Raw genomic sequence first — 24,646 nt, forward strand, 5'->3', positions numbered from 1 at the left:
AGCCGATAATCAATACACGGCCTCAAAGAGCCATCTTTCTTAGACACAAAGAAAAAACCGGCTCCTAAGGGAGATGACGAAGGACGAATATGTCCCTTTTCCAAGGACTCCTTTATATATTCTCGCATAGCAGCATGTTCAGGCACAGACAGATTAAATAAACGACCCTTAGGGTATTTACTACCCGGAATCAAATCTATGGCACAATCGCACTCCCGGTGCGGAGGTAATGAACCAAGCTTAGGTTCTTCAAAAACGTCACGATAGTCAGACAAGAATTCAGGAATCTCAGAGGGAATAGATGACGAAATGGAAACCAAAGGTACGTCCCCATGCATCCCCTTACATCCCCAGCTTAACACAGACATAGCGTTCCAGTCGAGGACTGGGTTATGAGATTGCAGCCATGGCAATCCAAGCACCAACACATCATGTAGATTATACAGCACAAGAAAGCGAACAATCTCCTGATGATCCGGATTAATTCGCATAGTTACTTGTGTCCAGTATTGTGGTTTATTACTAGCCAATGGGGTGGAGTCAATCCCCTTCAGAGGTATAGGAGTTTCAAGAGGCTCTAAATCATACCCACAGCGTTTGGCAAAGGACCAATCCATAAGACTCAAAGCGGCGCCAGAGTCGACATAGGCATCCGCGGTAATAGATGATAAAGAACAAATCAGGGTCACAGATAGAATAAACTTAGACTGAAAAGTGCCAATTGAAACTGACTTATCAAGCTTCTTAGTACGCTTAGAGCATGCTGATATAACATGAGTTGAATCACCACAATAAAAGCACAACCCATTTTTTCGTCTAAAATTCTGCCGTTCGCTTCTGGACAGAATTCTATCACATTGCATATTCTCTGGCGTCTTCTCAGTAGACACCGCCAAATGGTGCACAGGTTTGCGCTCCCGCAGACGTCTATCGATCTGGATAGCCATTGTCATGGACTCATTCAGACCCGCAGGCACAGGGAACCCCACCATAACATCCTTAACGGCATCAGAGAGACCCTCTCTGAAATTCGCCGCCAGGGCGCACTCATTCCACTGAGTAAGCACAGACCATTTACGGAATTTTTGGCAGTATATTTCAACTTCATCTTGCCCCTGAGATAGGGACATCAAGGCTTTTTCCGCCTGAAGCTCTAAATGAGGTTCCTCATAAAGCAACCCCAAGGCCAGAAAAAACGCATCCACATTGAGCAACGCAGGATCCCCTGGAGCCAATGCAAAAGCCCAATCTTGAGGGTCGCCCCGGAGCAAGGAAATCACAATCCTGCAAGTGATTCAATTGAAAGCACACTCAGAACTGAAGGAAAAAAAAAAAAAAAAAAATTTTTTCAGCAGACTTCTTTTTTCTCTCCTTTCTCTGCCAATTAATTTAACCCTTTGTGGGCCGGTCAAACTGTTATGGTTCTCAATGGCAAGAGAACATAGCCCAGCATACATAGGAACTAGCTCTTGGAAGGATGGAAACTTAAACTGACCATGAACTAAACCTGCCGCACAACTAACAGTAGCCGGGTAGCGTAGCCTGCGTTTTATCCCTAGACGCCCAGCGCCGGCCGGAGGACTAACTAATCCTGGCAGAGGAAAATATAGTCCTGGCTCACCTCTAGAGAAATTTCCCCGAAAGGCAGACAGAGGCCCCCACATATATTGGCGGTGATTTAAGATGAAAATGACAAACGTAGTATGAAAATAGGTTTAGCAAAATCGAGGTCCGCTTACTAGATAGCAGGAAGACAGAAAGGGTACTTTCATGGTCAGCTGAAAACCCTATCAATACACCATCCTGAAATTACTTTAAGACTCTAGTATTAACTCATAACATCAGAGTGGCAATTTCAGATCACAAGAGCTTTCCAGACACAGAAACGAAACTGCAGCTGTGAACTGGAACAAAATGCAAAAAACAAACAAAAGTCCGACTTAGCTGGAAGTTGTCTGGTAGCAGGAACATGCACAGAAAGGCTTCTGATTACAATGTTGACCGGCATGGAAGTGACAGAGGAGCAAGGTTAAATAGCGACTCCCACATCCTGATGGGAACAGGTGAACAGAGGGGATGATGCACACAAGTTCAATTCCACCAGTGGCCACCGGGGGAGCCCAAAATCCAATTTCACAACAGCCCCCCCACACACAGTATAGTGCAGCCCCTCAGAGTATAAAGCAGCCCCCTCACAGTATAATGCAGCCCCCCAAGAGTATAATGCGACCCTACACACAGTATAATGCAGCCCCCACATACACAGTATAATGTAGCCCCCCACACACAGTATCATACCTCCCAACTTTTGAAGAAGGCAAAGAGGGACAAAGGTAGCAGTGCATGCAGCGGCAAATTTAAGTCCACGCCCTGACCACACCCATTTCACAACTAGTCAACACCCATATCCACACCCCAACCACACCCATTTAGCACTGCTGATCAGTTTCATAAACAATAATTATAAACAGAAAAAAATATGGCCACACAGTGCTCCATACGGTATAATGGCCACACATGATGCTGCGTACAGTATACTGGCCACACAGTGCTCCATACTGTATAATGGCTGTTATGATCTGGTGGCCTAAGAGCAGCATGAGACGTACTCTGGAGAAGGTGGTACCTGTACTGACCGCAGACCCTGAACTTAACACCGCAACTAGAAGTAGCCGTGGAATGTACCTATCACTCCCTAGACATCTCGACACAGCCGGAGGACTAATTACCCCTAGAGATAGAAAAGGGAAAACTATCTTGCCTCAGAGAAAATTCCCAAAGGATAGCCAGCCCCCCACAAATATTGACTGTGAGAGGAGAGGGAAAAAACATACACAGACTGAAATCAGAATTTAGCAAAGGAGGCCACTTCTAGCTAAATAGAAAGGATAGGACAGAGTACTATGCGGTCAGTATTAAAACACTAGAAAATATCCACCACAGAAAATACAAAAATCTCCACAGCTAACTAAAGATATGGAGGGTATATCTGCATCTCCAGAGATACCAGTTTGGCTAAACAAATACTTATTCAGACCAAGCTGGACAAGACAAAAACATGGAAAAGAACTGAACAATAAGGCCACAGCATGTGGACAGCAAAAATCAAGGCCAGAACTTATCTTTGTTGAAAGGAACAGCAAAGCAGGAGAGAGCAGGCAAGGATGTGAATCCTCCAGGAACAATGGACAACTGGCACTGACTAAAGTGTCAAGCAAGGCTAAATAGCCCAGTCAGGATTGCAAAACCTTGACACACCTGATGAATGCTGCGATCCAGAGACAGCAGCACTACCACTTATAACCACCGGAGGGAGCCCAAGAGCAGAATTCACAACAAATGGCCACACATGCTGCTCCATACTGTATAATGGCCACACATGATGCTCCATGCTGTATAATGGCCACACATGATGCTCCATACTGTATAATGGGCACACATGCTGCTCCATACTGTATAATGGCCACACATGGTGCTCCATACTGTATAATGGCCACACATGGTGCTCCATACTGTATAATGGCCACACATGCTGCTCCATACTGTATAATGGGCACACATGCTGCTCCATACTGTATAATGGCCACACATGCTGCTCCATACTGTATAATGGCCACACATGGTGCTCAATACTGTATAATGGCCCCACATGAAGATGCCAGTGTACAGTCGGAGCTGTAGATGTGACCCAGCAGCTCTGCTTACAATGCAGGCAAAGATTTCACCACCTGTCGCTGTCCACACTGCTGCCTCACAGATCCTGCACATTGCAATGTAGCCCAGCTCTGTGAACTCTGCATGCACTCAGACAACACCACTATCTACTGGCTCCACTCCATAACTCCTGTAGTATATAAAGGAGATATATATATATATATATATATATATATATATATATATATATATATAATATATATATATATACACTCACCGGCCACTTTATTAGGTACACCATGCTAGTAATGGGTTGGACCCCCTTTTGCCTTCAGAACTGCCTCAATTCTTCGTGGCATAGATTCAACAAGGTGCTGGAAGCATTCCTCAGAGATTTTGGTCCATATTGACATGATGGCATCACACAGTTGCCGCAGATTTGTCGGCTGCACATCCCAAAGATGCTCCATACAAGGCAGGATGGATCCATGCTTTCATGTTGTTTACGCCAAATTCTGACCCTACCATCCGAATGTCGCAGCAGAAATCGAGACTCATCAGACCAAGCAACGTTTTTCCAATCTTCTACTGTCCAATTTCGATGAGCTTGTACAAATTGTAGCCTCAGTTTCCTGTTCTTAGCTGAAAGGAGTGGTACCCGGTGTGGTCTTCTGCTGCTGTAGCCCATCTGCCTCAAAGTTCGACGCACTGTGCGTTCAGAGATGCTCTTAGGCCTACCTTGGTTGTAACGGGTGGCGATTTGAGTCACTGTTGCCTTTCTATCAGCTCGAACCAGTCTGCCCATTCTCCTCTGACCTCTGGCATCAACAAGGCATTTCCGCCCACAGAACTGCCGCTCACTGGATTTTTTTTCTTTTTCGGACCATTCTCTGTAAACCCTAGAGATGGTTGTGCGTGAAAATCCCAGTAGATCAGCAGTTTCTGAAATACTCAGACCAGCCCTTCTGGCACCAACAACCATGCCACGTTCAAAGGCACTCAAATCACCTTTCTTCCCCATACTGATGCTCGGTTTGAACTGCAGGAGATTGTCTTGACCATGTCTACATGCCTAAATGCACTGAGTTGCCGCCATGTGATTGGCTGATTGTAAATTAAGTTTTAACAAGAAGTTGGACAGGTGTACCTAATAAAGTGGCCGGTGAGTGTATATATACTGTGCTTATGACTAACAGGCTGCACTGGATTTGCTCTCCTCCTTGTTCCCCTGCTGCTCTGACTTCTGCAGAGCGTCTCATATGCTCCACTGCTGAAACACACTGAGTCAGGCTGCCATCACACTAGCAGTATTTGGACAGTATTTTACATCAGTATTTGTAAGCCAAAACCAGGAGTGGGTGATAAATACAGAAGTGGTGCATGTGTTTCTATTATACTTTTCCTCTATTTGTTCCACTCCTGGTTTTGACTTACAAATACTGATGTAAAATACTGACCAAATACTAGTGTGACGGCAGCATCAGAGTGATGGGAGAGGGAGCATCACATGATGCTCTCTCCTCCATCACTGCTTTCAACTTTATCGGCATCTATGATGCCGATAAGTTAAATGCACGATGGGGAGAGGGGCGGCGCAAGCTCCCCTTACTCAGGGGCCCCATGGCGGCCACTGGCTGGGGGCCCTTGGAGAAGCTGCCTGCCCCTAACGCCGGCCCTGCTCCCTATATAACAAATATACCATCCTGTCTCCCTATATAATACATATACACCGCCCTGTCTCCATATTTAACATATACACCGTCCCGTCTCCCCATATAACACATATATACAGTCGTGTCTCTCTATAGAACATATATACAGTCCTGCCACCCTATATAACACATATACACCGTCCTGTCTCCCTATAACACAAACACCCTTCTGTCTCCCCATATAACACATATATACCATCCTGTCTCCTTATATAACACATATCCACCGTCCTGTCTCCCTATAACACATACACACCATCCTGTCTCCTTATATAACACATACACACCGTCCCGTCTCCCTATGTAACACATATACACCGTCCCGTCTCCCTATGTAACACATATACACCGTCCCGTCTCCCTATGTAACACATATACACACCGTCCCGTCTCCCTATGTAACACATATACACCGTCCCGTCTCCCTATGTAACACATATACACCGTCCCGTCTCCCTATAGAACACATACACACCGTCCCGTCTCCCTATGTAACACATATACACACCGTCCCGTCTCCCTATGTAACACATATACACCGTCCCGTCTCCCTATAGAACACATATACACCGTCCCGTCTCCCTATATAACACATATACACCGTCCCGTCTCCCTATAGAACACATATACACCGTTCCGTCTCCCTATAGAACACATATACACCGTCCCGTCTCCCTATAGAACACATATACACCGTCCCGTCTCCCTATAGAACACATATACACCGTCCCGTCTCCATAATGTAACACATACACACCGTCCTGTCTCCCTATATAACACATATACACCGTCCCGTCTCCCTATGTAACACATATACACCGTCCCGTCTCCCTATATAACACATATACACCGTCCCGTCTCCCTATATAACACATACACACCGTCCCGTCTCCCTATGTAACACATATACACCGTCCCGTCTCCCTATGTAACACATATACACCGTCCCGTCTCCCTATATAACACATATACACCGTCCCGTCTCCCTATATAACACATACACACCGTCCCGTCTCCCTATGTAACACATATACACCGTCCCGTCTCCCTATGTAACACATATACACCGTCCTGTCTCCCTATGTAACACATATACACCGTCCCGTCTCCCTATGTAACACATATACACCGTCCCGTCTCCCTATATAACACATATACACCGTCCCGTCTCCCTATATAACACATACACACCGTCCCGTCTCCCTATGTAACACATATACACCGTCCCGTCTCCCTATGTAACACATATACACCGTCCCGTCTCCCTATGTAACACATATACACCGTCCCGTCTCCCTATATAACACATATACACCGTCCCGTCTCCCTATATAACACATATACACCGTCCCGTCTCCCTATGTAACACATATACACCGTCCCGTCTCCCTATATAACACATATACACCGTCCCGTCTCCCTATGTAACACATATACACCGTCCCGTCTCCCTATATAACACATATACACCGTCCCGTCTCCCTATATAACACATATACACCGTCCCGTCTCCCTATATAACACATATACACACCGTCCCGTCTCCCTATGTAACACATATACACCGTCCCGTCTCCCTATGTAACACATATACACCGTCCCGTCTCCCTATGTAACACATATACACCGTCCCGTCTCCCTATGTAACACATATACACCGTCCCGTCTCCCTATATAACACATATACACCGTCCCGTCTCCCTATATAACACATATACACCGTCCCGTCTCCCTATATAACACATATACACACCGTCCCGTCTCCCTATGTAACACATATACACCGTCCCGTCTCCCTATGTAACACATATACACCGTCCCGTCTCCCTATGTAACACATATACACCGTCCCGTCTCCCTATATAACACATATACACCGTCCCGTCTCCCTATATAACACATATACACCGTCCCGTCTCCCTATGTAACACATACACACCGTCCTGTCTCCCTACATAACGCTGAGGCACCACTACGTCTGTGTAGCAGAGATGACCCTACGACCGGTATCAATGGCGGCCAAGGTCACTCCCCGTCTTGCCAGTCTATCTGTGGAGTGTGCCAGCTGCCAGGCGCCGGTGACACTCCAGCACGGCGATACCGCCAGTCATCAGCAGCAGCTTCTTTTAGCTTCCGGGAACCGAGCAGCCCTTCCCGCCGGTCCCCCAGCTCATGGATGAAGAGGGTGAAGACGAGGAGGAGGCTCAGCCTCCCAGCAGTGCACGGAAACCGGTAACCTGGGAGGCGGTGTGTGACCGTCGTGCGTGGTGACATCCGTGTGCGCTCCGGTCAGGGCCGCAGTGATGAGCAGCAGCAGCTGGGAACATCCATGTATGAGCCATTTAACCCTTCGGAGCCCGGAGCACACTGCCGTGCTTACATTAGTGCTGTCAGTGGGGGGCCTCTGGCCGTAGTTGTCAGCCGGATGGACAGATTAGGGTCATACTTGGGTGCAGATGCTTTTCGTTCTGAGACACTGTGGGGTGACTGGTATTCCAGGTCTTTGCCCCTCAGGAGAGGGGGAATAGCTGCCTCTCTGCTAGAGAGGGGCAAAGTCACAACTACAGCGGATGTGACCACTGCAGCCACTCTGTAGAGCTGCTGGGCTCAGTGATCGGTTGCAGCGGTCACATGTGCTGTAGACAAGGAGGCAGTATTCTTCCTGGGGAGGGTGAGCAATGGCTCTTTTTATTTCAATCTGAATCTGTCACCAGGGTTTTGCCACCTAATCTGAGAGCAGCACAATTCCTGTTTTATCGGCAGAAGATTATCACTAAGGCTGCTTTCACACTAGCGTCGTACGACGCACATCGCAATGCGTCGTTTTGGAGAAAAAACGCATCCTGCAAAGTTGCCTGCAGGATGCATTTTTTCCCCATAGACTTGCATTAGCGACGCAGTGCAACGTATGGCCACACGTCACATCCGTCGTGTGACGGATGCGTCGTGTTTTGGCGGACCGTCGGCACAAAAAAAGTTACATGTAACTTTTTTTTGTGCATCGTGTCCGCCATTTCCGACCGCGCATGCGCGGCCGAAACTTCGCCCCTCCTCCCCAGACATTACAATGGGGCAGCGGAAGCCTCGTAAGACTGCATCCGCTGCCCCCATTGTGTTTTTTTTTCACAGCATGCGTCGGTACGTCGGCACGACGCATTGCGTCGTACGACGCTAGTGTGAAAGTAGCCTAAAGGACTAGTAAGCCTTTTGCCATGTAGTCCTCTATAGCGCTGTATAACCCCGCACCCTCCACTGATTGGGAGCTTTCTGCCTATGCACAGTGTACACAGCATGCTATGATTGGCAGCAAGACTCTGCTACACAAATCGCCTACACAAGTCTGAGTGTGTGAAAATCACAGATGAGAACAAATCTGACCATAAACAGTCTCCTAATACATCAGAAGTAGTGAACCAAAATGATACTTTATTTAGATCAGGTGATAACCAATAAGATAACAAAACAGTGTCTAAAAGTATATATAAAATTCATATAGTAAAAACAAGGGGCGCACACTCGGAGAAGTATTGACTAATGTCCAGAGGAAGGGATTAAAGTCAAAATTCAATACAGAACTAACAGTACGGAGTCCATAAGAATTGGCACATTAATTAATATAGTATCTTTATATATTGTTCATATCAAATATTTACCAATAGAACAAGCGAGAAAATCCATAGGTAAAGTGCTAGTGCAAAAATGATTATATCATCTTATACTGTATGGTATATAGTAAAGTGCCAATGCAAAAAATCAGGGTAGTAATCCCAAGCACATGGTATAGGAGAAATCGATCTTCCTGCAGCATGTTGGTCCTATATGAATCATAATCTGTCACCTATGGTGTATGCCATCACAGGAGTATGAATGCTTAGAAATCATGGTATAGGGACTTACCATATCAGGCTCCCTCTTCCGAGTGGTGTCCACCCCGACGCGCGTTTCGGCTACCTCCTTTGTCAGGGAACACTGACCAAACACTGATTGAATTCGGATTGAAAACACTGTTTAAATTTAGGGTCTGTGCACACGTTGCGGATTTTGCTGCAGATCCGCAGCGGTTTGGACGCTGCAGATTTGCAGCAATTTTCCATCCGGTTTACAGTACCATGTAAGCTATGTAAAACCAAATCCACTGTGCCCATGCTGCGGAAAATACTGCGCGGAAACGCTGCGTTGTATTCTCCACAGCATGTCAATTCTTTGTGCGGATTCCGCAGCGTTTTACACCTGCTGCTCAATAGGAATCCGCAGGTGTAAAACCGCAGGTGAAATCCACACAAAAACCGCTGGAAATCTGTGGTAAATCTGAGGGTAATCCGCAGGAAAAAACGCACTGCGTTTTACCTGCGGATTTTTCAAAAACTGAGCGGAAAAATCCGCAACGTGTGCACATAGCCTTAGAGCGTTTTTTGCGTGCAGAAAAATCATGACTGAGAAAGGAGTGTCTGGTAGTGGACAAACCCTGTAACAGACTGCAGTACTCACACAAGTTTTGCAGCTCTTTGGAACAACTGATGAGCGAGTACCCCGAGTAGGGCTGCCACTAGGAATTTCGGGGCCCCATACTGGCAAAATTTTCAGGGCCCCCTTAAGACTCTGCCCAGGCTCCACCCCTCGAACTGTCCACAGCCCTACCGCTGTCTCTTGGACAAACTCCACTTCTCACCAATCACACATTAACAGTTCCCAGCACCAGATCACACACATAGCCAGCAGATTTTGTTTTGGTCCAAAAGGTTTTTTTAATCTGCCACGATGACAAGGTAAACTCTTTTGGCCGGGCCATACTCTACTGTAACCTATTAAACATTTGTTAAAACATGCAATACAATTTAGGTATATTTTTATTTATTTTTCAATTTTTCAAATGACCAATAATACCACATACAAGGGACAAATACCACCGCACCATGACCAGACACCATATTACCACCACATAGTGACCTATAATACCACATACAAGGAACAAATACCGCCACACCATGACCAGACCACATATTACCACCACAGTGACCGAACAATATCACATACAAGGGACAAATACCACTGCAGCATGTCCGACCACATATTACCACCACATGGTGATCAACTACATACAAGGAACAAATACTAACACAACATGACCAGACCACATATTACTACCACACAGTGACCGAATAATAGCTGTAGTTAGTATGCAGTGTCTGTGTACAGGTAATGTAGTGGTCACCTGTGCCATTACACAGGAGCTCTGTATATAGTGTCAGTGTACAGGTAATAGTGATCCCCATTGACATTATACACAGGAGCTCTGTATATAGAGTACAGTGTACATGTGGTACAGTGATCACTAGTGACATTATACACAGGAGCTCTGTATATAGTGTATAGTGTACAGATAATATAGTGATCACCAGTGACATTATACACAGGAGCTCTGTATATAGTATACAGTGTATGGTGTCAGTGTACAGGTAACATACTGACTCACCAGTGACGTCTCTAGCTGCAGTCCTTCATCTTTGCGTTTCTTTTTAATCCAGCGCAGACCGCCATCACTTCTTTCAGCCAGGACTCGTCTCTGCATAAAATATCACAGTTATCTAGAGCACCGCTTCCAGAGCGCATTCCCCACTTTCTCCCTTTCTTCTACACTACACATCTGAATACAGACATTCACCCACCATTAATATATAATTGGTTATTATGCAACCCTCCATTCCAAATATAAATTATAATCCGACACTGTGCCCCCACTATCTGTACATAGACACTTTCCCCATTTAATATATAAATTAATTAGCACCTGTACTCTTTCCACCAATTTATTTCCAGTCACTTTATCCTCAGCGACCCCACTATGTACCTCCTGCTCTAACCCTTACCCCGATTCATTATACTGTAGTTACATGCCCCTTCTTCCTCAGTTCATTGTCATGTCTTCCCTCTCTCTCCCACCCTCTATTCCAGGGCCGAATTTAAGAGGTGGGTGGCCCGGGGCCCATTTTGGAGGGAGGCCCATTTTTCAAGGTGTTGGAATATGTAATGCAAAAACACAAAATGAAACGAACGCAAGTTTTATTTGCAAAAATCATTATCGCACAGTAATTCAGGTAAAATCATTCATTTTTTACAATCCAGGCACTTTCCTTGATTTTCGTACTGCAAAATCACTAATGATGTCACTAAAGTCCAATTTACGCAGTATATCTGACTCAGTGCTCATGATAGCTAAATTTACAAATCGTTCCTGCTTCATGGATATCCTTAATCGGTCTTCAACTAATTTGAGTTTTGAGAAGGAACACTCACCACTGCAGTTTGTTACCATCAAAATTAGATATATCCTTAGAGCTATCTCAATATTAGAGAAAGTGTACATGAAAAGTTCAGTGCTGATATCTTTTGGCTCCTCGTCTGTGAATAAATTGGCAAATGTTACAAGCTGACACAGTTCATCGATAAATGTAATGTCCAAGTCATCTGAATAAGACCTGACGAGTTGATCTGCTGTGGCCTTAAGCTCTTCTGAAGACAGTTCTGTCAGAAGGCTAAAAAACCTAAATTTGCTTGATATATCTTTATATGCTTGAAGACGTTGATCAAGAGAAGCGATCAACTGATCAACTGAAGAAACTGATCAATGATAGGCAAGAAAGTTTCTGTTCTGTATTTTTCAGAAGGGCTGAGTTGTACTTCTTCCGTATGGCCATAATCCAATGGATTGAGACACACGTTTCAGCGCCTGTGTCAAGTTATCGTCTGAACATACTCAGATGAACCAAACAGCTCTTCGCCTTGCTTCTCATAAATTTTGAAGGAGTCACGCTTTGATGCGACATAGTTTTTTTAAGCTGGTCAGTGACGCCACAGCAGTGTTTAGATCAGTTTTGCGTGTTGCTGAATAGGTAGCGCCTAGAAGCTTCTGTTGGGATCGGAGAAGGCTGCCGCATGCCATTAGCTAAGCATTAGGTACAGGGAGGGTACTAAGGAAGTCTGGCTAGGCTAGCCAGGTCAGTGGATGCTGACGCAGGTCTGGTGCCATGACTCTGCCGCTCTGCGCCAGCCACTGAGATGTAGGACCGTAGCCAGGTCCCTACACTTTCAATAGTTTCTCGTTTGTTAAATGTTCCTTAACATTAGAAACAGTTCACAGCAAAGAGACGTGTATTTTACATGTTTTGAGATATTTATCCCTATGTTGGTGGGAGGCCCCGCCTGGTGGGTGGCCCGGGCCCCTTGGGCCCACCCCTAAATCCGGGCCTGCTCTATTCATTATCAACTGCTCTTCCCCACCCTCAAAATTCATTATTTGCTCTCCCCACCTTCAATACACCATTTGCTTTCCCCACCCCCACCTTCAATTCAATTGTTGTCCACCGTCCCTCACACTCACTTGATGTGCAGTCCCCATCACCCCACTTCATCATTTGCAGTCCACCTTACTTCATCATTTAGTCCCCTATCCCCCCTTCTCTTCCTCTGCAGTCCCCCTTACTTCATCATTTGCAGCCCCCTATCATTTCATCATGTGCAGTACCCCCTCAAACACAATTCATCATCTGCAGTCTCCATCACTCCCACATCATCATTTGCAATCCTCATCACCCCACTTCATCATTTGCAGTCCCCATCATTTGTAATCCCCATCACCCCCACCACATCATTTCCAGTCCCCAGTACCAAATTTTAGGCCACGCCTCTGACCACACCCATTCATAATTAGCCACACCCATATCCACGTCCCAACCACACCCATTTAGCACTGCCGATCACACTGTTTCATATACAATAATTATAAACAAAAAAATATGGCCACACAGTGCTCCATACTGTATAATGGCCACACATGATGCTTAGTACTGTATAATGGCCACACATGATGCTCCATACTGTATAATGACCGCACATGATGCTGCATACTGTATAATGACCGCACATGATGCTGCATACTGTATAATGACCGCACATGATGCTGCATACTGTATAATGACCGCACATGATGCTCCATACTGTATAATGACCGCACATGATGCTCCATACTGTATAATGACTGCACATGATGCTCCATACTGTATAGTGGCTGCACATGATGCTCCATATTGTATAATGACTGCACATGATGCTCCATACTGTATAATGACTGCACATGATGCTCCATACTGTATACTGGCTGCACATGATGCTCCATACTGTATAATGACTGCACATGATGCTCCATACTGTATACTGGCTGCACATGATGCTCCATGTTGTATAATTACTGCACATGATGCTCCATACTGTATAATGACTGCACATGATGCTCCATACTGTATACTGGCTGCACATGATGCTCCATACTGTATACTGGCTGCACATGATGCTCCATACTGTATACTGGCTGCACATGATGCTCCATACTGTATACTGGCTGCACATGATGCTCCATACTGTATACTGGCTGCACATGATGCTCCATACTGTATAATGACCACAGTTCTCCATACTGTATAATGACATACAGGCACGCAGCTCACACACAGACACGCAGCTCACACACACGCACACAGCTCACACACACGGCTCACACACAGACAGCTCACAGCTCACACACGCACGCAGCTCACACACATGCAGCTCACACACACGCAGCATCACACACACACGCAGTATCACACACACGCAGTATCACAAACACATGCAGCTTTGACACAAATGCATCACACACGCAGCCATCACACACACACGTAGCCATCACACACACACACGCAGCCATCACACACACACGCAGCCATCACACACACACGCAGCCATCACACACACACCCAACCATCACACACACACACCCAGCCATCACACACACACGCAGCCATCACATACACACCAGATACCTCATACACACATGACACACATGCAGCATCTCACACACACACACGCAGCATCTCGCACGCACACACATGCAGCATCACATACACACACACACATGCAGCATCACACACACACACACACATGCAGCATCACACACACACATGCAGCATCTCACACACACACACATGCAGCATCTCACACACACACACACACATGCAGCATCACACACACACACATGCATCATCACACACACACACACATGCAGCATCACACACACACACACACACACATGCAGCATCTCACACACACACACATGCAGCATCACACACACACACACATGCAGCATCACACACACATGCAGCATCACACACACACATGCAGCATCACACACACACACACATGCAGCATCTCATACACACACACATGCAGCATCTCATACACACACATGCAGCATCACACACACGCAGCATCACACACACACACACACACGCAGCATCACACGCACACATGCAGCATCTCACACACACACATGCAGCATAACACACATCACACACACATGCAGCATCTCACACACACATGCAGCATAACACACATCACACACACAATCTCCTCTGTGGTGCAGGGGCGGCTGATGTCCATGTGCAGCTCTTCAGTTTCTCCTGCTCACAGCTCTGCACTGTCCCGGCACCTCCCCCGTCTCTCCTTCTCTGCCGGGATACCAGATAAGAGCAGGAGAAGCCGGAGCTCCGTGCACAAGGAGGTATGCTGAGTCGCTGACCTTTCATCTTGATTGCTGCTGGCTCTCTCCCTCAGAGTGGCAGCGCCGCACAGGGGGTGGGGGCGGGGTCGGTCGGGAGGAGACCCAGCTTTTATTAAAAAAAAAAACAGCCACAAACCTAAGTTACTCAGGTGCCGCCCCCTGCATTGTCCCCGCCCTAGGCACGTAGTGCGGGACAACTAATGTCCCTCCCGGGATCCCGGGGCTGACTGTCAAAATCAGGACAGTCCCGCGGGATCCGGGACGGTTGGGAGGTATGCCCACATCATCATTTGCAGTCCCCATCATCATTTGCAGTCCCCATCACCCCCACATCATTATTTGCAGTCCACCTTACTTCATCATTTACAGTCCTTTATCCCCCTTCACTACATCTGCAGTCCCCCTTCATCATTTGCAGCCCCCTATCATTTCATCATGCGCAGTACCCCCTCAAACACACTTCATCATCTGCATTCTCACTCCCCTCCACCTCACCCATTTAAAAAAAACAAAAATGTTTTTTATACTTACAGTACCTCAGTCGTTCCCGGGCGTCTAGTGTTTCCAGTAGTGAAGCAGCAGCTAGAATGTATGGGCTGCTGAGAGGATTCTGAAAGGAGCCCATACATTCTAGCACATTCACTACTGAGACGGCTAGAATGTATGGGCTGTGGTCAGGACCTGCAGGGAGCCCATACATTCTAGCTACAGCCGAGCAGGAGCTGTGCAGCCGACTAGGTAAGACAACAGTGGACAGCTCCAAAAAGGCTCCCGAGCCCCAACGCCAACATGTGCGCCGCAGTGCACAGTATTTTAGTGCACGATGGGGCCCCATCAGAAGAAGCACAACAGTGTTACCCTGGATTTGCGGGCCCCTCTGTGTACTGCTGCTGACTGGGCCCCAAACAGCAGTAAGGGCAGTAATGCCCTGATGGCGGCCCTGACCCCGAGACTTGGACCCCCCCACCTGTCTAATGTTACGGTCTTGCCAGATAATTCCTGCAAGTTGGTCTTTTCCATTACTAGACTGAAAAGATCAGTTCTCTACATGGAAACGCCATGTTTTGCCATCAGTCGGTCACACAAAGTAGTAATGGCATGTGCCACCATGGCCGACCTTCCTGAGCTCTGACTTTCGTGTCTGGGGTTATAATCAAGCAGTTCTGGCTTTTCGCCTATACAAGTTGCTAAGCTGTAAGAGTGAACAGGCTCCTTACACATCTTTCCTCCACCATTATAGTAAGTTGTGTTCCCTTTATGTTACTTTATTGTCATTAATGTCTTTTTTGGTGTTTCAGGGATGGGTGCTGCTTCTTACTATGTGTGCGGCGGGTATTGGAGGCACTTTCCAGTATGGGTACAACCTCACTATCATCAATGCACCCACAAATGTACGTATGCTGCATGGGTCTTTCTTCACACATGTTTTGTTCAGATTATTAAATTATTGGATTTCTCTTATTTAACATTATTTTTTCCGAATCTATGTGCCCCTAAAGGTATAAAAAGCCTTAAGCCCTTCACTCATATGATTGTAACTGTACATCTTGCACTAGGATGGCTGTGAATGTACAGGGCTCCGGAGCTGAAATGGTAGCGGAGTCTATCTCCATCGCTGCTGTTAACCATTTAAATGCCCCGGCCAATAACGATCAGCCATCCATGATTGCAAGGGCAGCAGGGAGCCTACTGATGGCTTTGTCACTGCCATCGTGGTCCTCCTGTGAAGCTCAGCCACAGGCAGAGCTACATATACCACAATTTACTAATCCCACTAAAAACAAGCCCTCACATGGCTGTGATGATGGAAAAATAAAGTGATTGCACTTGGTGAAAGACGAACTAAAAAACTCACAAGACAAACAATTGCTTAACCCCTTACGACCAGAGGTATTTTTGGTTTTGCATTTTTATTTTTTACTCCCCTCCTTCCCCGAGCCATAACTTTTTTATTTTTATGGTCAATATGGCCATTCGAGGGCTTGTTTTTTGCAAGACGAGTTGTACTTTTGAACCATTAAACCATTGGGTTTAACATATCGTGTACTGGAAAACGGGAACAAAATTCCAAGTGCAGTTAAATTGCAAAAAAAAGTGCAATCCCACAGTTGTTTCTTGTTTTGCTTTTTTGCTAAGTTCACTAAATGCTAAAACTGACCTGTCATTATGATTCTCCAGGTCATTACGAGTTCATAGATACCAAACATGTTTAGATTCTTTTTTATCTAAGTGGTGAAAATTTTTTCCAAACTTTGTTAAAAAAAAATGGTGCCATTTTCCAATACCCGTAGCGTCTCCATTTTGATTTGGGGTTGGGTGAGGACTTATTTCTCTATAGCCTCTCATTGGGGGACACAGGAACCATGGGTGTATGCTGCTGCCACTAGGAGGCTGACACTATGCACAAAAAAAGTTAGCTCCTCCTCTGCAGTGTACACCCCACCGACTGGCATTATGAACCCCAGTTTAGCTTAGTGTCAGTAGGAGGTGGACACGGGTCTTTCATTAGACCCTTATCTACCTCAATGTGCGTCGTTTTCTTACAGGTTTTCCAGAGGGATACAGGGTGAACAGTCACACCTGTAATCCCACATTATAGACTATGAGTACGGCGTGTACTGCCACCCCATATCTTCATAGATCCGACAGCAGGACCAAGATCCTAGCACACAAGCATGCTTAGAAGTTCGGTCCTAGCTCCGTCCCCCACCCACTCGCCCACCAGAGCCTGTCGGTTGGAGGAGACGAGGACGTCCATCACCAGCTCCCTGGACGTCTGATACCTTCCCTGGTTTGAGGTTAGTAATTGACGGTGTGGGATGTTTAGGTGAGTATCCCACTTTCCCATTCCCTCACGTACCTCTGGGTCCCTCCTCAAGTCGGGGTGGTCATGGGGGGTCCCTAGAGATTCCTTTATTATCGTTTTCAGTGGGCGGGGAAATATGGGGCGAGAGTCATCGCTCCGTTCGCGCACGGCCCTTGTGGGCGTCAACCCTGCTTCCCCTCTGGTGGCCTCATTCTTACAGGCGGCCGCACTGTTCCAGGCAGCCGCACTGCCTTTCTTTGATCTGCGTGGCGGCCTTGCAGGCAGCGCCGCCGTTTTACCCGGCACCCGCACCTTTCTGGTACCGCGGCCCTCTCCGGCGGTCGCCGGCTTCTAATTTAGGCCCTGGGGCCTACTTCCGGCAATGCGGCTCCGCCCACTTCCTTTTTCCTCGGGTGGGCTTTTCTCCCGCCCGACCATCATTCCCTGCCCACCAGCGCCATCTTGGTGCTCCCGACACACGCGGCTAGCTCCGCCCCCTTCTACTGTGCCCTGCATTTCAGCACCACGCACGCCTCTCGCCTCCCAGGTTCCCTTGACTGGATTGCTGCAGGAATCTTCCCTGGGGGATCATCTACAAGCTGGGCAGCTTCTTCCGTCAGGACTGACACTCTCCTCTGCCCTACTGTCCCCCAACCTTCTGGCATTACTCAGGGGTTCGTTCAACATGTCTAATTCTAAGGAAGGTCGCTCTTGCCCTCCTACTGCTCCTTCCCCTACTTCCTCTGCCTTAGTCAAACACTTTGCGTGTTCGTCTTGTAACTGCAAACTTCCCTCAGGTCAGTCCTCTCCCCTCTGTCAGGCCTGCAGCAACCCCATTATGCCCACTGCCCAGGTTCCCCCTGCTGCTCCGCTTGAGAGCGAAGCCTCCACCCCAGGCCGGGTTTCCTCTTTGTCACAATCGGTAGCGGATCTAACAAGGGTGTCCCAGACCCTTGCGTCCGTACTTGATAGGTTGCCCCTGCAGACCCCCGCAGTAGCCAGTGGGTCGCAGGAACCTCCGTCCAGGCCTCCCATTATAGACAGCAAAAGATCCAGACAGGAGCGCCGGTCTGAGTCCTTTTCTCGTTCCATCTCGCCACACGGTCCTCCTCTGCGGTCGGCTCCCCCCGGTCCTCCTCACCTGAGTCAGGCGAAGCTTTCTCTGATGCGCCTTCAGAGGATAATTTGGAGCTGGATTCGAACCAAATCGCTAGCATGAGGGATATGGTTCAGAGTCTCATTGGAGCAATCAACCAGACCTGTGGCATCAAAGATTCCTCTACAGAACCCGTAGATCAGGCGGTTTTGTTTAGACGGTCTAAAGCACCTTCCAAGGTTTTCGCTCCTCATCCTGAGTTCGATCAGCTTCTGACCAGAGAAAGGGAGAATCCGACCAGACGTTTTCAAAGAGGAAAGCGTTTTGGCGTCTTATATCCTTTTTCCCCGGATCTCATCGACAACTGGACTTCTTCTCCCTCGGTGGATCCGCCAGTTTCTAGACTTTACACCAACACAGTCCTCCCGCTGTCTGGCGGAGCGTCTCTGAAAGATTCCACCGATAAATTCATAGAGTCCTTTGCTAAGTCGGCCTTCGAAGCAGCCACGTCTGCTCTATGCCCGGCCTTTGCTTCCACCTGGGTTTCGAAGTCTATATCCGAATGGGCCAAACAACTCCGTCGGGGCATTCTGACTGGAGCTCCACCAGAACAGCTGGCGGAACTTGCCACCCAGATTTCTCACGCTGGGGAACACTTGGTCTCTGCTTCCCAGGACACCGCGTCTTGTGCCGCTCAGGCGTCTAGTAATGTTGTTGCCATCCGTCGTACCATTTGGCTCAAGGCCTGGCAGGCGGATGTGTCATTGAAAAAGTCCCTTACCAGTCTGCCTTTTCAGGAATCTTGTCTCTTCAGTTCCAAGCTGGACCAAATTATTAAGGACGCTACCGGGGGCACAAGCTCCCTTCTTCCCCAGTCCAAACCTTGCCGGCCTCCTCCTAGGCGGCAATTTCGGTCCTTTCGGCCTTTTCGTCGCTTCGCGGCGTCAAACTCCTTTTCCCAACAGCAGCAGAGGCCGCAGGCTCGTCAAGAGAAGAAGACTGTATCCTTTAGACCCGCTCCTTCCTGGCGTTCCCGCTACTCCCAAGGTAGATCTTCCAGGTCTAGGACTGGAAGATCCACCTCGGCATGACTCACGGCAAGGCCCCAGCGCACCTCCAAAGCTGGGCGGCCGTCTCCTCTTCTTCAGGGACGTCTGGATCACCTCAGTGGAGGACGCATGGGTGTCATGAATCCCCAATGGCTAGGGATAGCACAGGATAAGCAAAGTATAATAAATATCGGACGAGCTCTAGGGTGATGGAACCTGGGCTGACCGCTGCCCTACGCCTGACAAACGCAACTAGAGATAGCCAGGGAGCGTGCCTACGTTGGTTCTAGACGCCACGCACCAGCCTAAGAGCTAACTAGTACTGCAGAGAAAACAAAGACCTCACTTGCCTCCAGAGGAATTAACCCCAAAGGTATAGTTGCCCCCCACATGTATTGACGGTGAAATGAGAGGAAGGCACACACATAGAGATGATGTATATAGCTTTAGCAAATAGAGGCCCGCTGAAAACTAGAAAGCAGAATGACACAAAAGGGGACTGAGCGGTCAGCAAAAAACCCTAATCAAAAAAACCATCCTGAGATTACAAGAACCCATGTGCCAACTCATGGCACATGGGGAGAACCTCAGTCCACTAGAGCAACCAGCTAACAAAGAGACATTCTAAGCAAGCTGGACAAAAAACCAAACAACTGAAAATCAGCACTTAGCTTATCCTGAAAGATCTGGGAGCAGGTAGGCAGGAACCAAACAGAGCACATCTGAACACATTGATAGCCGGCAAGGGAAATGACAGAAAGGCCAGGTAAAATAGGAAACACCCAGCCTCTGATGGACAGATGGAAACCAAAGGCCGCAACCCACCAAAGTCACCCAGTACCAGCAGTAACCACCAGAGGGAGCCCGCAAACAGAATCCACAACACATGGGTCAGGGAAGTGGTATCCTCAGGATACGAAATGGAGTTCATTTCTCGGCCCCGGGATCGTTTCTTCGATTCCTGCCCTCCAAGAGACCCCGCTCTAGTTCCGGGTTTCTTTGCAGCCATCGCTTCCCTCCTCAAATCCGGGGTAATTGTTCCCGTTCCAGAAAAAGAGCGGTTCACAGGGTTCTATTCGAATCTTTTCATAGTACCGAAAAAAGACGGCAAGGTTCATCCCATTCTGGATCTCAAATTGCTGAACAAGAGGGTTCGCCTGAGACACTTCAGGATGGAATACCATAGTTCAGTAATTGCTTCCATGGAGGCTCAGGAATTCCTGTGCTCCATAGACATCCAGGACGCCTACCTCCATGTCCCGATTTTTCCGGGACATCACAGATTCCTGCGTTTTGCAGTACATCAGGAGCATTTTCAGTTTGTCGCCCTGCCGTTTGGTCTCGCAACCGCCCCCAGGGTTTTCACGAAGATCATGGCAGTTCTGATAGCCATCTTGAGGGTCAGAGGCCTGGTTCTTTTTCCGTACCTTGACGACATCCTCATCAAGGCTCCGTCTTTTTCTCAGGCTCACGAAAGTCTGTCCATCGTCCTCGACACCCTAGCCCGTTTCGGGTGGCTTGTCAACCGGAAGAAGTCCTGCCTTATTCCTCCTCAGCACCTCGTTTTTCTGGGCATGCTCTTCGATACTCGTGAGACCAGAGTCTTACTTCCCGAAGACAAGAGATCTACCCTTTGTCGGGACGTACGCTTGCTCCAGGTCTGTTTCCCTCTTTCCGATCGGCCATGAAGGTTCTGGGGAGGATGGTAGCGACATTGGAAGCTATTCCCTTCGCCCAATTCCACTCACGACCTCTTCAGCAGGCCATCCTGTCACAGTGGGACAGGTCTGTCTTCTCCCTGGATCTTCTTATCCGACTTTCTCCCCGGGTCAAGTGGTCCTTCAACTGGTGGCTGACATCACTTCTCATCTCCCAGGGTAGGTCCTTCCTTCCAGTTCACTGGCAGGTGGTGACGATGGACGCCAGCCTGCTCGGCTGGGGTGCTGAGCTTCGTCACCTGACTTCAGGGTCGTTGGTTGGCGCAGGAGTCAACTCTGCCGATCAATGTCCTCGAGATTCGGGCCATCTTTCTGTCCCTTCGTCATTGGGAAAGGATTCTCAGGCATCTACCAATACGAATCCAGATGGATGATGCTACGGCGGTGGCATATGTCAACCATCGAGGGGGACTCGGAGCTCCTTTGCCCTGGCCGAGGTATCCAAGATCCTCCTCTGGGCAGAGGCAACGGTTCCGGTGATATCCGCGGTGCATATCCCTGGCGTGGATAATTAGGCCGCCGACTTCCTCAGCCGTGAGGGCCTCACGTCAGGGGAATGGTCCTTGCATCAGGAGGTCTTCCATCAGATCTGTCTTCGATGGGGGACTCCGGACGTGGACCTCACGGCGTCCAGAATGAACAGGAAGGTTCCTCGGTTCGTCTCCAGGTCTCGTGACCCTCTCGCAGTGGGCGTCGACGCTCTGGCCATCCCTTGGTCGCAGTTCGTGCTCCCCTATCTGTTTCCACCCCTTCCCTTGCTTCCCAAGCTGTTGAAAAAGGCCCAGGAGATCTTGGTTTGCGGACATCGTCAATCTTCTCGTGGACGCCCGCTGGCGCCTTCCAGACAGACCCAATCTGCTGTCCCAGGGTCTGATCTGCCACCCGAATTCTCAGTCACTCAGTTTGACGGCGTGGCTGTTGAGACCGCAGTTCTAAGAGCGTCCGGCCTTTCGGATCGGGTGATCCATACTATGATTCAGGCTAGGAAGCCTTCGTCTTCCAGGATCTACTATCGTACCTGGAAGGCTTACTTCCGTTGGTGCGAGTCCAACCGCGTTTCACCCATGTCTTTTTCCCTGCCTTCCATTCTGGCCTTCCTTCAGGCAGGGCCTTGCTCTTAGTTCCCTAAACGGCCAGGTTTCTGCGCTCTCCATTCTTTTTCAGCCTCGGCCACAGGTTAAGACCTTCCTTCAAGGAGTAGCCCACGCTGTCCCTCCTTACAGGGCCCCTGTGGATTCATGGGATTTAAATCTTGTGCTGGGCGTTCTGAGGGGTTCCCCCTTTGATCCTCTCAGGGAGGTTTCCCTGTCGGTTCTGTCTTGGAAGGTGGCTTTTCTTGTGGCCATCACTTCGATCCGCCACGTTTCCGAGTTGGCGGCCCTTTCTTGCCGACCTCCGTTCTTGGTTATCCACCAGGACAAGGTGGTCCTCAGGCCTCCGCCTTCCTTCCTTCCTAAGGTGGTTTCTACCTTCCACCTCAGCGAAGACCTCGTTCTACCTTCCTTTTGTCCAGCTCCGACTCTTCCAGAAGACGGATTCTCTTTTCATCATTCCTGATGGCACGCGTAGAGGCCTGCCGGCTTCCAAGGCGACTATTGCTCACTGGATCAGAACGGGAATTTTGGAGGTTTACCGGATCAAGAACAGAGTACCCCCTTCCAGGATTAAGGCTCACTCTACCCGGGCAGTCGGTGCATCCTTGGCGGTGCACCACAGTGCTTCCGCCCTACAGCTTTGCAAAGCGGCAACCTGATCTTCCATCCACACGTTCGCCAAATTTTACAAGGTCCATACCTATGATTCAGCGGACGCCAGCCTAGGCAGAAGGATCTTGCAGGCGGCAGTGGTGAGTCGTCTGACCTGATGGAAGTCTGTTTTTCCCACCCCAGGGACTGCTTTGGGATGTCCCATGGCTCCTGTGTCCCCCAATGAGAGGCGATAGAGAAAACAGGATTTTTGGTTGCTTACCATAAAATCTGTTTCTCGGAGCCTTTATTGGGGGACACAGCACCCTCCCATGTTATTCAGTTTCTGTTGTTCTGTGTTCTATGACTGTTTCTCATGTTTACAGTTCTCATGTTTGTGGTTATGTTTCTACCTTATTGTTTTGTCTCCTACTGCTTTCTCACTAACTGAGGTTAATAATGCCAGTCGGTGGGGTGTACACTGCAGAGGAGGAGTTAACTTGTTTTGTGCATAGTCAGCCTCCTAGTGGCAGCAGCATACACCCATGGTTCCTGTGTCTCCCAATGAAGGCTCCGAGAAACAGATTTTACGGTAAGCAACCAAAAATCCTGTTTTTTTCTCACTGAGCTGATGTTTTTAATGATACCACATTTGTGCAGATACGTTCTTTTGATCGCCCGTTATTGCATTTTAATGCAATGTCGTGGCGACCCAAAAAATGTAATTTAGGCGCTTTGACTTTTTTCTTAGTACACTGATTATCGATCAGGTTAATCCTCTTTTTTTATTGATAGACCGGGCGATGTTGAACGCGGCGATACCAAATATGTGTAGGTTTGATTTTATTTTTATTGTTTTATTTTGAATGGGGCGATTTGAACTTTTATATATTTTTCATATTTTTAAAAACTTTTTTTTTACTTTTTTCATGTTTCAATAGTCTCCATGGGAGACTAAAAGCTGCCATAGCCTAATCGCCTATGCTACATACAGGCGATGATCAGATCAATTGTATGTAGCAGAATTACTCACTTGCTATGAGCGCCGACCACCGGACGACACTCACAGCAAGCCAGCAGTGACAATTATAGAGGTCTCCAGGAGACCTCTGGTTGTCATGTCATGCCAACCCATCGTTGACCATGCGATCACGTGACAGGGGTTACCGATATGTGGATTTCGGCGCGATTGCCGGAAGCGCATGTTATATGCCGCTGTCAGCATTTGACAGCGGCATTTAACGGGTTAATAGCCGTGGTTGCCTCGCAATTCCACCCGTGGCTGTTCCGGGCACATGTCAACTGTTCAAAACAGCTGACATGTACTGGGAAAG

At 48.0% G+C, this 24,646-nt stretch overlaps 1 protein-coding gene across 1 annotated transcript in view; it reads left to right on the plus strand.

Annotated features, from left to right (window-relative positions):
- Positions 1 to 7,383: 7,383 nt before the first annotated feature.
- SLC2A11 (solute carrier family 2 member 11) overlaps positions 7,384 to 24,646 on the plus strand; it is a 100,964-nt gene continuing 83,701 nt past the window's right edge. Inside the window, exons 1-2 of the mRNA XM_077293456.1 lie at positions 7,384 to 7,598; positions 16,257 to 16,349. Of these exons, the coding sequence (XP_077149571.1) occupies positions 7,539 to 7,598; positions 16,257 to 16,349 (153 nt within the window). The 5' untranslated portion in view covers positions 7,384 to 7,538. The remainder of the gene's footprint in view (positions 7,599 to 16,256; positions 16,350 to 24,646) is intronic.

Source organism: Ranitomeya variabilis, chromosome 1 (genome assembly GCF_051348905.1).
Source record: "Ranitomeya variabilis isolate aRanVar5 chromosome 1, aRanVar5.hap1, whole genome shotgun sequence".
Lineage (NCBI taxonomy): Eukaryota > Metazoa > Chordata > Amphibia > Anura > Dendrobatidae > Ranitomeya > Ranitomeya variabilis.